Source organism: Pseudophryne corroboree (assembly GCF_028390025.1).
Source record: "Pseudophryne corroboree isolate aPseCor3 chromosome 3 unlocalized genomic scaffold, aPseCor3.hap2 SUPER_3_unloc_17, whole genome shotgun sequence".
Taxonomy (NCBI): domain Eukaryota; kingdom Metazoa; phylum Chordata; class Amphibia; order Anura; family Myobatrachidae; genus Pseudophryne; species Pseudophryne corroboree.
Window position 1 is genome coordinate 1,800,565 of NW_026967505.1, and position 12,681 is coordinate 1,813,245.

Sequence of the window (12,681 nt, forward strand, 5' to 3'; positions counted from 1 at the left end):
GAAGCTGCTTCTGGTACATGGACCCTGGTCATGTAGGGCTGGGAGAGTCAGTAAGATTGTGTAATAGGGGCCTACAGTAAGTCAGTAAGGAGGCAGAAGCTGCTTCTGGTACATGGACCCTGGTCATGTAGGGCTAGGAGAGTCAGTAAGATGCTGTGATAGGGGCCTACAGTAAGTCAGTAAGGAGGCAGAAGCTGCTTCTGGTACATGGACCCTGGGCATGTAGGGCTGGAAGAGTCAGTAAGATTATGTAATAGGGGCCTACAGTAAGTCAGTAAGGAGGCAGAAGCTGCTTCTGGTACATGGACCCTGGTCATGTAGGGCTGGGAGTGTCAGTAAGATTATGTAATAGGGGCCTACAGTAAGTCAGTAAGGAGGCAGAAGCTGCTAATTAGCAATCTTTTTTCTAGCGTGCTGGGGGCCGCCCATCGCAGGGCGAGGCAGCCTAGTACGTGGACCGGCGCCTCCCCCCTTTATGAAGCAGAAATTGCGATCTCTCCACAATTTCTGCTTCATCTTAGAAACTAGTGAAGCATCCTGCCAGCTTAGCTGTGCCTGCAGGATCCCCACCGCGTTCTTCTAGATTGCGATGGCTGCGTGTGATGTCATGCAGCCACAGTGAACATGACCGTTTGTCCGCCTCCCTTTCTCGCAACACCGCACTTGTAACGCTCCATCTTCTCACTGGAAATGGAGCTTTACCCCCCACCCCGTGACCGCCTCTGCCTGTTTAACAAGAAGCAATCACATTTCCTACAGCCCCCTGTAGAGAATGCAGGTGCATACGCAGGACGGGCGCTGCGCATGCGTCCGCAAGTTTTTCTCAATAATTCCGTTTGGATCACACACTGTAGTCCAACCTGAATTAGGCCCAGAGTCACCATCTTACAGGCAGCCGGTGAAGGGAGTAGAGAATGGGTGTTATGTGGCAGGAACGGGCTGGTTAGGTAACAGCCTGGCTGCTGCATTCTGTACAAGCGGTGCAATTCTTTTGCTGGGAGACCCAGGTAGAGGACATTGCAGTAGTCTATGTGTGATGATACAAGTGCATGTATGACTGTAGGTAGATCTTCTGAGGGAAATAAGTGCTGGAGTCTGACTATGTTCCTCAGATGAGGATCTGATTGTGGCAGATACCTGATGTCTAAGTGTCACTCTACCATCCAGGACACCAAGATTCTGCACAGGATCAGCATTATGTAAACCTGAACCCCCAAGCGTAAGTCTGGTTGGTAACAAAGCTGAGCTGTAGCCCTGTCCTTTGTTGGTGAGCTAGCATAAGGACCTGTTTCACCTGGATTAAGTCACAGCCCGCTGGCAACACCCACACCTGGAGCTCAGCTAGACATTTAGGATTGGTACTGGGTTCTCAGTACCCAGAACAAAAGACAGACCATCTGTAGGCAGTGGTAGATGAGGGCATGACAGCTGATTATTTCACCCAGTGGTTGCATGTATATTGCAAAAAGCACAGGACATAGGATAAGAACCTTGAAGAACAACGCATGGCAATAATAAGTATACTCCAGAAGATTAAAATGGCTTCTCACCTGTGTGATTTCTCTGGTGTGTAACAAGATGTGATTTCTGGCTAAAACATTTCCCACACTCAGAGCATGGAAATGGCTTCTCACCTGTGTGACTTCTGTGATGTATAACAAGATATGAGTTCTGTGTAAAACATTTCCCACACTCAGAGCAAGAATATGGCTTCTCACCTGTGTGACTTCTCTGATGTTTAACAAGATCTGATTTCAGGGCAAAACATTTCCCACACTCAGAACATGGAAATGGCCTCTCACCTGTGTGACTTAGCTGATGTCTAACAAGTTGTGATTTCTGGGCAAAACATTTCTCACACTCAGAGCAAGAAAATGGCTTCTCACCTGTGTGACTTCTCTGATGGCTAACAAGCCCTGGTTTGTCTGCAAAACATTTCCCACACTCAGAACATGGAAACGGCTTCTCACCTGTGTGACTTCTCTGATGTATAACAAGATGTGATTTCCGGGCAAAACATTTCCCACACTCAGAACATGGAAATGGCTTCTCACCTGTGTGACTTTGCTGATGTGTAACAAGACTTGATCTCCAAGTAAAACATTTTCCACAGTCAGAACATGGAAATAGCCTCTCACCTGTGTGACTTCTCTGATGTATAACAAGTTGTGATTTCCGGCCAAAACATTTCCCACACTCAGAACATGGAAATGGCTTCTCACCTGTGTGACTTTGCTGATGTGTAACAAGACATGATTTCCAAGTAAAACATTTTCCACAGTCAGAACATGGAAATGGCCTCTCACCTGTGTGACTTCTCTGATGTCTAACAAGAGCTGATTTGTATGTAAAACATTTCCCACACTCAGAACATGGAAATTGCCTCTCAGCTGCCTTAGCTGGCTGATGGGTAATAAGCTTTGTGTTCTGTGTAAAACATTTGGCATCTATAGAACAGGGAAACACTGTATCTACTTTCAGAGCTGTAACAGATGCACCAATATCAGAGTGATCAGGAGAACATTTCCCAGGATCAGGGGGATCAGCTGATAGAGCTGGATGTATAATTGGGGTAATGGGATTATTTCCTGGAGAATCCTGTCTACTGTCATTATCATTTATGTCACAATCCGGGGATAACATTAGACGTCCTTCTGAGATATTCCTGCTTGTGTGTCCATCTGCTGGAAATAAAATACATTATGGAAATACAAAAATGAGAACACACAATAACAAATGTAATATTATAATAAGACTTAGATATCTCTCTCTCTTGTACTTGTAACTAACCATGAAGTATAAATGGAGATGTAGTCACTCGCTAAGTCCTATGTCAGCACCAATGTAAAACAATGGATGGGGAACATATCGTATGAATTGGAGATTCTAGATGAACAATAACATCAGTCATATGAGCTGATGGATCAGAGAAATGTCTCCTAACGTTACTCCTGGAAGCATTGGTAAGGTAGCATTCCTTTATGTGTGTGCGCATACGCTGATAAGCCTGTACATGTGTTACTCACCCTTATATAAGGTATATTGCTACAGCAGAGTACGTGTGGAACAAGGTAACTTACATGCAATACACCATATAATACCCTGTAATCATCATCATCTTCCAGGTTATAATCCACTTTTACACCCCCCATCATCAGTGTCTTACCTCTATTCTCTCAATAGTAATAAGGATGATGTGTGTACAGTAAGTATGATATAGAGAATTACATATCAGGATCTATACAGCTGCCGCCATACTTCTGCTTCTCATACGTGTGCTACTGGCAGCAGTGAACATCTGAGTGAGATTGCAGGGAAGACAGCAGAGTCTGATGAGAAAGAGATTGGATCTGCCTTTGCAGGGATGTACCACACCTGTCACCCCTGTTAGTATATAAAATAATAAATAAGAGGGGCCTGAGTCCATCCAGACATGCTTTCTGGAGTTTTTATTACTACGTGGCTTCTTATCTACCCTACCTGATAGCTGTCGGCCACCACTGGAGGCAAGAAACAATCTATTAAGTCCCCCACTTCTCCTGCCCTAAAGCCGCTCACTCCGCTCAGTCCGGGCACCGTTCACTGCCGCAGCCTAGTGACGCAGCTGAAGCCACGGGCTGTATTCTGGAGCTAAGTGTGCCCAGTCTTTCCTGCACGCTCCGGATAGCTGACTTGGAGGCACTTTTGCCTCAGGTGGGAGCACTGGCTCTTCCGCTACTGCTGGGGGCAGAACAGGCTGCGCACAGTCACCGGAGCCCGGCAGTGATATTGGGAAGTGAGGTGATGATCAAGCACTCTTGCTCCGTTGCCCTTTCTCCAAATTCCACTAGCCGATCTGCTAAGGTATCCGTGTCGCCCCACCTGGGACGTTGGACCTCCGGCCCTGCTAGGTATGAAACATGGCTGCTGCTAATAGAGAGGCTGGGGCTTGTGGGTCTCACCGGTTCTGTACAAAGGTCCACTGGTAGGCCGCCCTCTTCAATGCCAACGCCCTTAGTACTCTACCTCCGCCCAGCGGGACTCCGCCAAGCTCACGAGTGCCGCCCTCATGATGCTTCTGGACACATTGAAAGGGATATCCACACCCTTCTCCTGATACACGATCTCCAGATCGTCCTTTGACATTCCACTGAAGACCGCCATCTTGTGCGTTCTCCTGCAGTGCAGTTACTCCTCTCCTAACTCGGCTTCTCCAATCAGGTGACCGAAAAGCCACCTAGGATTATCCCACCGCTATGCCAGCAATTTCTGTGACTGGATGGTTCTGTACGAAAGCCCTCACCCTGCCTTGCGTCCTGCTCCAGTCACAGAATGGATGTTTAGGTCACACGGGATCTGGCCAATTAGGGGATTCCCAATTACCATTAGTAACCGCCTATTACTGACTCCACCCACTGCGTAATGGGCAGGTACTACACTGCCACCACCAGAATCCTTGTCGCTATGGAGTCTGGAACCATGGTACTGCTCTGTATGTGTCTACACGCTATCTTTCCACACCTGTGTGGTGTCGATGAATCACCACTAGTCGCTGGACTTGGTCTCTACACAGTAGCTGGCGGGAGGCGAAGCTTGGAGACGCTGAGTGCACCCTGGACAACCGGAAAACGGAACTATGTTTGGCATAGCACTGCAGATCACAAGATGAAGCGGTCATCTTGAGGCAGATGTTTATTCACCCAGTCTTAAAAAAGACTGTTCCCTATTGCTAGTGGCAACAGCAATACAGCAAGATGTTTACAGCAGAGTGAAAATAGTATAATACCTCTGGAGGCTAACAGGCCTCTTCTTTTTATCTTACGCCAATACACATACCACAGGGGGCAAGTCCACCGTGCTGTTCTCAACCAATCATTGTTTACCCATGTGATGTGCATGCCTTGGCCACATGCACAGCTATCATTGTCCTCTACGGACGGTGGGGAGTAGTCGCTCTCCTTTGACCGTCCCATCCTGGAGGGTTGGTATCCACCCTGGTGACGCTCAGTCTAGGCTGGGGGAAGTTTTCCCATCTAAACTACTTCCAGGAATCTGCCCGGGTACCCAGCTCACCATCTTCAGTCTAAAATTGGGCTCCAGAGATGGGCAGCCTAGATCCCAGGTCAGGCTTTCCTGCCCACCAAAGGTGATCCCTAAGGAGCTCCAGAAAACCACTCAGCTTGTTTTAAAGCTGAGCTGCTCCTCTCTCTCCTCATGATACTTCCATGTGGGAGGCTAGAGAGGAAGGCATTCCATTTTGGGGGAAAAGTACTGAGGGAATCCAACAGCCTACACCAGGCATGTCCAAATTGCGGCCCTCCAGCTGTTGTGAAACTACATATCCCAGCATGCCCTGACAGTTTTGCTGTCAGAGAATGCTAAAGCTGTGTCAGGGCATGCTGGGATGTGTAGTTTCTCAACAGCTGGAGGGCAGCAGTTTGGACATGCCTGGCCTACACAGTAATGGATTCCCCCCTCCTGGGACACAAACAAGTGCATTCCACCTTAAATACAATTCAAATACACTATACACATTGGCCCTCATTCCGAGTTGTTCATTCGCTAGCTGTTTTTAGCAGCCGTGCAAACGCTAAGCCGCCACTCTCTGGGAGTTTATGTTAGCTTAGCAGAAGTGCGTTCGAAAGGAACGCAGCGCGGCTACAATATTTTTTTGTGCAGTCTTAGCTTGCGATCACTTCAGACTGTTCAGTTCCTGTTTTGATGTCACAAACACGCCCTGCGTTCGGCCAGCTACACCTGCACTTTTCCTGGCACGCCTGCGTTTTTTTGAACACTCCCCGAAAACGGTCAGTTGACACCCAGTAATGCCCTCTTCCTGTCAATCACTCTGCGGCCAGCAGTGCGACTGAAAAGTGTCGCTATACCTTGTGTGAAACTACATCAATCGTTGTTAAAGAACGCCGTGCGTGCGCATTGCACCGCATACGCATGCGCAGAAGTGCCGATTTTTTTGCATGATCGCTGCGCAGCGAACGAAAGCTGCTTGCAAACAACTCGGAATGACCCACATTATTGCTTAATAAATAAATAAATATATATATATATATATATATATATATACACACACATACATATATATATATATATATATATATATATATATACACATACATACACACACACACATATACACAGTGTTTGCAAATACGCTCTATAGCGCGTATTTTACCCAGATCGGAGGACGGGGACTCACTTTTCAAAAACGTGTGGATCCCCGAGGACGCGCTCCGCTGCAGCCAATTCATGGCTCTCAATTAACTGCGCTTCCTGCCTGTAAAGAGGAGGTGGAGCCTTACCACTACCAGTCCTCTGGTGGTGCCTCCCCCTCCTGGTCACATGCAGCCGCGGATTCACATGGGGGCCGGGCAGAGAATGAAGACGGCTCTACGGCTGCTCTACGCTGTGCTGCGGGCGGGAGGTGAGCGCCGGTGACAGCGTAAGTGCTGTGGGGTAGGGTAAGTAGCCTAGGAGCGGGTGGCTGAACTTGGGTGGTGGCTTTCCTTGCATGCCTTGTGTGTCTTCTGGGAGTGTCATGGGCTTGTAGCCCGACCTCAGTGGTTGTTTCAGGCATCCACTACAGTAAGTTTCCCTGATATTCCCAGCGCCATTCACAAATAGACCAAGCTAAGGATCTATGAGACTATAACATGAATCAATTGTGCAGGCACTGCTGCTACCTGTGGTGCACCCGCTACTTCTTCAGTCAAAAGCATTTATACAAGTGATCTGAGCCCGGGCAACATCATATAAGGCTAGAAATGAGAAGACACACCGGCATCCCAATCGCAGCACTGCCGACACCTAACCCTCCCACTCACAGCCTAACCCTAACCTCCCCCCAGCACTGCCGACACCTAACCCCCTTACCCACTGCCTAACCCTTACCTCCCCCCAGCAGTGCCTAACCCTAACCCCCCTTACCCACAGCCTAACCATAACCTCCCCCCAGCAATGCCTAAACCTAACCCCCCTTACCCACAGCCTAACCCTAACCTCCCCCCAGCAGTGCCTAACCCTATCCCCCCTTACCCACAGCCTAACCCTATCCCCCCTTACCCACAGCCTAACCCTATCCCCCCTTACCCACAGCCTAACCCTAACCCCCTTTACCCACAGCCTAACCCTAACTTCCCCCCAGCAGTGCCTAAACCTAACGCCCCTTACCCACAGCCTAAACCTAACCTCCCCCAAGCAGTGCCTAAACCTAACCCCCTTACCCACAGCCTAACCCTAACCTACCCCCAGCAGTGCCTAAACCTAACGCCCCTTACTCACAGCCTAACCCTAACCTCTCCCCAGCAGTGCCTAAACCTAACCCCCTTACCCACAGCCTAACCCTAACCTCCCCCCAGCAGTGCCTAAACCTAACCCCCCTTACCCACAGCCTAACCCTAACCTCCCCCCAGCAGTGCCTAAACCTAACCCCACTTACCCACAACCTAACCCTAACCTCCCCCCAGCAGTGCCTAAACCTAACCCTCCTTACCCACAGCCTAACCCTAACCTCCCCCCAGCAGTGCCTAAACCTAACCCCCTTACCCACAGCCTAACCCTAACCTCCCCCCAGCAGTGCCTAAACCTAACCCCCCTTACCCACAGCCTAACCCTAACCTACCCCCAGCAGTGCCTAAACCTAACGCCCCTTACCCACAGCCTAACCCTAACCTCCCCCCAGCAGTGCCTAAACCTAACCCCCCTTACCCACAGCCTAACCCTAACCTCCCCCCAGCAGTGCCTAAACCTAACCCCCCTTACCCATAGTCTAACCCTAACCTCCCCCCAGCAGAGCCTAAACCTAACCCCCCTTACCCACAACCTAACCCTAACCTCCCCCCAGCAGTGCCTAAACCTAACCCCCCTTACCCACAGCCTAACCCTAACCACCCTTACCCACAGCCTAAACCTAACCCCCCTTACCCACAGCCTAACCCTAACCCCCCTTACCCACAGCCTAACCCTAACCCCCCTTACCGACAGCCTAACCCTAACCCCCCTTACCCACAGCCCAACCCTAGCCCCCCTTACCCACAGCCCAACCCTAGCCCCCCTTACCCACAGCCCAACCCTAACCCCACTTACCCACAGCCTAACCCAACCCCCCTTACCCACAGCCCAACCCTAACCACCCTTACCCACAGCCCAACCCTAACCCCCCTTACCCACAGCCTAACCCTAACCCCCCTTACCCACAGCCTAACCCTAACCCCCCTTACCCACAGCCTAACCCTAACCACCCTTACCCACAGCCTAACCCTAACCACCCTTACCCACAGCCTAACCCTAACCCCCCTTACCCACAGCCTAACCCTAACCCCCCTTACCCACAGCCTAACCCTAACCACCCTTACCCACAGCCTAACCCTAACCACCCTTACCCACAGCCTAACCCTAACCCCCCTTACCCACAGCCTAACCCTAACCACCCTTACCCACAGCCTAACCCTAACCACCCTTACCCACAGCCTAACCCTAACCCCCCTTACCCACAGCCTAACCCTAACCCCCCTTACCCACAGCCTAACCCTAACCACCCTTACCCACAGCCTAACCCTAACCACCCTTACCCACAGCCTAACCCTAACCACCCTTACCCACAGCCTAACCCTAACCACCCTTACCCACAGCCTAACCCTAACCCCCCTTACCCACAGCCTAACCCTAACCACCCTTACCCACAGCCTAACCCTAACCACCCTTACCCACAGCCTTTTCAGGACACTATAGTGTGTATAATAGCGTCTCTCCCCCTTATTTACACCCCTGTACCAGTTTCCTGTGTGTCCTGAGTGTCTGGAGGGGCTGTGTGTCCTTCCTGCTGCAGCTGTAAGCAGAGGAAGGCGCCAAAACGCCACTGGTCCCGCTCTAAGGAAGCTCCGCCCCCTGTAATGGCGGCAGAGCTATACATTTATACTGGCAAATGTCTCCTAACAGGTGTAAAACGTAACATGAATCCCTGTTTCCACCACCGCTGCCAGTGTACACAGGGGGCTATAGCGTATCCTTCCGTAGAGCATCCACATGCCGCACCTGTGATCGCGCTGCAGCAAGAGCCGGGGGACCCCCCTAGCGGGGCCCCCGGTTTGTACTCACCACTCTTCTCACCTCCCGGCATTGTTAGGGGGTGTGCGACGTGCTGCGATTGCGTTTGCTAATGCACAATGCCCTGCGGTACCAACAACCTCTCAGTACGGTGGTCCTGCAGCGGGGAAGCGGCTCTGACGCCTGAAGAGACCGGTAACCGCCCCCACTCCCCCAACTCCCTCAGTGCAGGTATACTGTTATACTGTTGCCCAAACAGCATACCGACAATAACAACGTTTAAAATAAACTGAAGAAAATCCTCTGGAGCACCAGAGTGGCATCCTCTCCTGAGGGCACACTGTTCTAAACTGGCTGCAGGAGGGGGCATAGAGGGGAGGAAGAAAGCACACCCAGTGGAAGAAATCTAAAGTACACCGGCTCCTTTGGACCCCCTCTATACCCCATCTTACAAAGTCCCCAGTATCCCTTGTGGATGTTAGAGAAAATAGGATTTTAATACCTACCGGTAAATCCTTTTCTCTTAGTCCGTAGAGGATGCTGGGGTCATCATAGAACCATGGGGTATAGACGGGATCCGCAGGAGACATGGGCACTTCAAGACTTTGAAAGGGTGTTAACTGGCTCCTCCCTCTATGCCGCTCCTCCAGACTCCAGTTATAGGAACTGTGCCCAGGAAGACGGACATTTCGAGGAAAGGAATTATTGTTAAACTAAGGCGAGATTCTTACCAGCTAACACCTCAAGAATGCCGCAGAACATGGCATTCAACAGAACACAAGCCTACGGCATGAACAATTGCAGCAACATGCTGACAATAACGTAACACAACATTTGTGTAACCACAACTAATATCTGCAGATAAGGTACGCACTGGGACGGGCGCCCAGCATCCTCTACGGACTAAGAGAAAAGGATTTACCGGTAGGTATTAAAATCCTATTTTCTCATATGTCCTAGAGGATGCTGGGGTCATCATAGAACCACGGGGTTATACCAAAGCTCTAGAACGGGCGGGAGAGTGCGGATGACTCTGCAGCACCGACTGACCAAACTTAAGGTCTTCATTGGCTAAGGTGTCAAACTGTAGAACTTTGCTAATGTGTTTGACCCCAACCAAGTAGCTGCTCGGCAAAGTTGCAATGCCGAGGCCGCCCAGGATGAGCCCACCTTTCTAGTAGAATGGGCCTTCACCGATTCCGGTAACGGCAATCCAGCCGTGGACTGAGCATGCTGAATCGTGTTACAGATCCAGCGTGCAATGATCTGCTTGGAAGCAGGACACCCAACCTTGTTGGGAGCATACACGACAAACAGAGCCTCTGTTTTCCTAATCTGAGCCGTTCTGGAGACATAAATCTTCAAACCTCTAACCACATCCAGAGATTTTGACTCAACGAAGGCGTCAGTAGCCACATGCACCACAATAGGTTGTTTCATGTGGAAAGAAGAAACCACCTTCGGTAGAAATTGTTGAGGTGTCCTCAATTCAGCTCTATCTTCATGGAAGATCAAATAAGGGCTCTTGTGAGACAAGGCCGCTAACTCAGACACCCGCCTTGCAGATGCCAAGGCCAACAGGATGACCACTTTCCAGGTGATGAATTTCAACTCCATCGTCCGTAAAGGTTCAAACCAATGTGATTGAAGGAACTGCAACACCACATTAAGATCCCATGGTGCAACTGGAGGCACAAATGGAGGTTGGATGTGCAACACGCCTTTCCCGAAAGTCTGAACTTCTGGAAGGGAGGCCAATTGTTTCTGAAAGAAAACCGATAAGGTTGAAATCTGTACCTTAATTGAGCCCAATTTTAGGCCCGCATCCACACCTGCTTGTAGAAAATGGAGAAAACATCCTAGCCGAAACTCTTCCGTAGGAGCCCCCTTGGATTCACACCAAGAAACATATTTTCTCCAAATACGGTGGTAATGTTTAGACGTTACCCCTTTTCTGGCCTGAATAATTGTGGGAATGACTTCACTGGGAATACACTTACGGTCTAGGATTTTGCGCTCAACCGCCATGCCGTCGAACGTAGCTGTGGTAAGTCCTGATACACGCACTGCCCCTGTTGTAACAGGTCCTCGCGCAGAGGAAGAGGCCAGGGATCTCCTATGAGTAATTCCTGAAGATCTGGATATCATGCCCTCCTTGGCCAATCTGGGACAATGAGGATCGGCCGGATCTTTGTTCTTCTTATGGTCTTTAGAACCTCTGGAATGAGAGGAAGTGGAGGGAATACATACACCGATTGAAACACCCACGGTGTCACCAGTGCATCCACTGCAATTGCTTGAGGGTCCCTTGACCTGGAACAATATCTCTGAAGCTTCTTGTTGAGACAAGATGCCCTCATGTCTACTTGAGGAACTCCCCAACGACTTGTCACCTCTGTGAAGACTTCTTGGTGGAGGCCCCACTCTCCTTGATGGAGACCGTGTCTGCTGAGGAAGTCTGCTTCCCAGTTGTCCACTGCTGGAATGAAGATCGCTGACAGAGCGCTTGTATGCTTTTCCGCCCAGCGGAAAATCCTTGTGGCTTCTGCCATTGCCGCTCTGATTTTCGTTCCGCCCTGACGGTTTATGTACGCTACTGCTGTTACATTGTCCGACTGGATCAGTACAGGCAGATCTCGAAGATGTTCCGCTTGCAGAAGGCCGTTGTAAATGAACCTCAACTCCAGAACATTTATGTGGAGACAAGTTTCCTGACTTGACCATCTTCCATGGAAGTTTTCTCCCATTGTGACTGACCCCCCCCAGCCTCGGAGGCTTGCATCCGTGGTCAGCAGGATCCAGTCCTGTATCCCGAACCTGCGCCCCTCTATGAGGTGAGAGCTGTGCAGCCATCACAGGATTTATACCCTGGTCTTGGAAGACAGGATTATTCTCCGGTGTATGTGTAGGTGGGACCCGGAACACTTGTCCAACAGGTCCCACTGGAACACTCTGGCATGGAACCTGCCAAACTGAATGGCCTCGTAGGCCACAACCATCTTCCCCAGCAACCAAATGCATTGATGGATTGACACTCTTGCTGGTTTCAGAATTTGTTTGCCTTGTCCACTGAAGAAAGACTCTCTGTAGTTCTGTGTCCAATATCATTCCCAAAAACGACAACCGCATCGTCTGAATCAACTGCGATTTTGGCAAGTTTAGGGGCCAACCATGTTGCTGAAGAACCGTCACGGAGAGTGCAACGTTTTGCACCAACTGGTTCCTGGATCTCGCCTTTATCAGGAGATCGTCCAAGTATGGGTCCTTGCTTGCGAAGGAGAACCATCATCTCCGCCATCACTTTGGTGAAAATCCTTGGAGCCATGGACAGACCAAACGGCAACGTTTGAAATTGGTAATGACAATCCTGAATTGCAAACCTCAGGTAAACCTGATGCGGAGGATAAATGGGAACATGTAAGTAGGCATCCTTTATGTCCACCGACATTATAAAATCCCCTTCATCCAGACTGGAGATCACTGCTCCGAGAGACTCCATCTTGAATTCGAATTTCTTTAGGTAGAAATTTAGGGATTTCAGGTTTAGGATTGGTCTGACCGAGCCGTCCGGCTTCGGGACCACAAACAGGCTCGAATAAACACCTTCTCCCTGTTGTGACTGGGGAACCCTGACGATAACTT

General features: G+C 50.0%; 2 protein-coding genes across 2 annotated transcripts in view; one reads left to right on the plus strand and one right to left on the minus strand.

Moving 5' to 3' along the window:
• LOC134983541 (zinc finger protein 585A-like) overlaps positions 1-12,681 on the plus strand; it is a 174,550-nt gene that overhangs the window by 68,060 nt on the left and 93,809 nt on the right. The gene's annotated exons all lie outside the window — the stretch shown is intronic.
• Positions 404-12,681, minus strand: part of LOC134983533 (zinc finger protein 585A-like) — a 308,632-nt gene continuing 296,354 nt past the window's right edge. Inside the window, exon 10 of the mRNA XM_063949191.1 lies at positions 404-2,222. Coding sequence (XP_063805261.1) covers positions 1,534-2,222 — 689 coding nt within the window. The 3' untranslated portion in view covers positions 404-1,533. The remainder of the gene's footprint in view (positions 2,223-12,681) is intronic.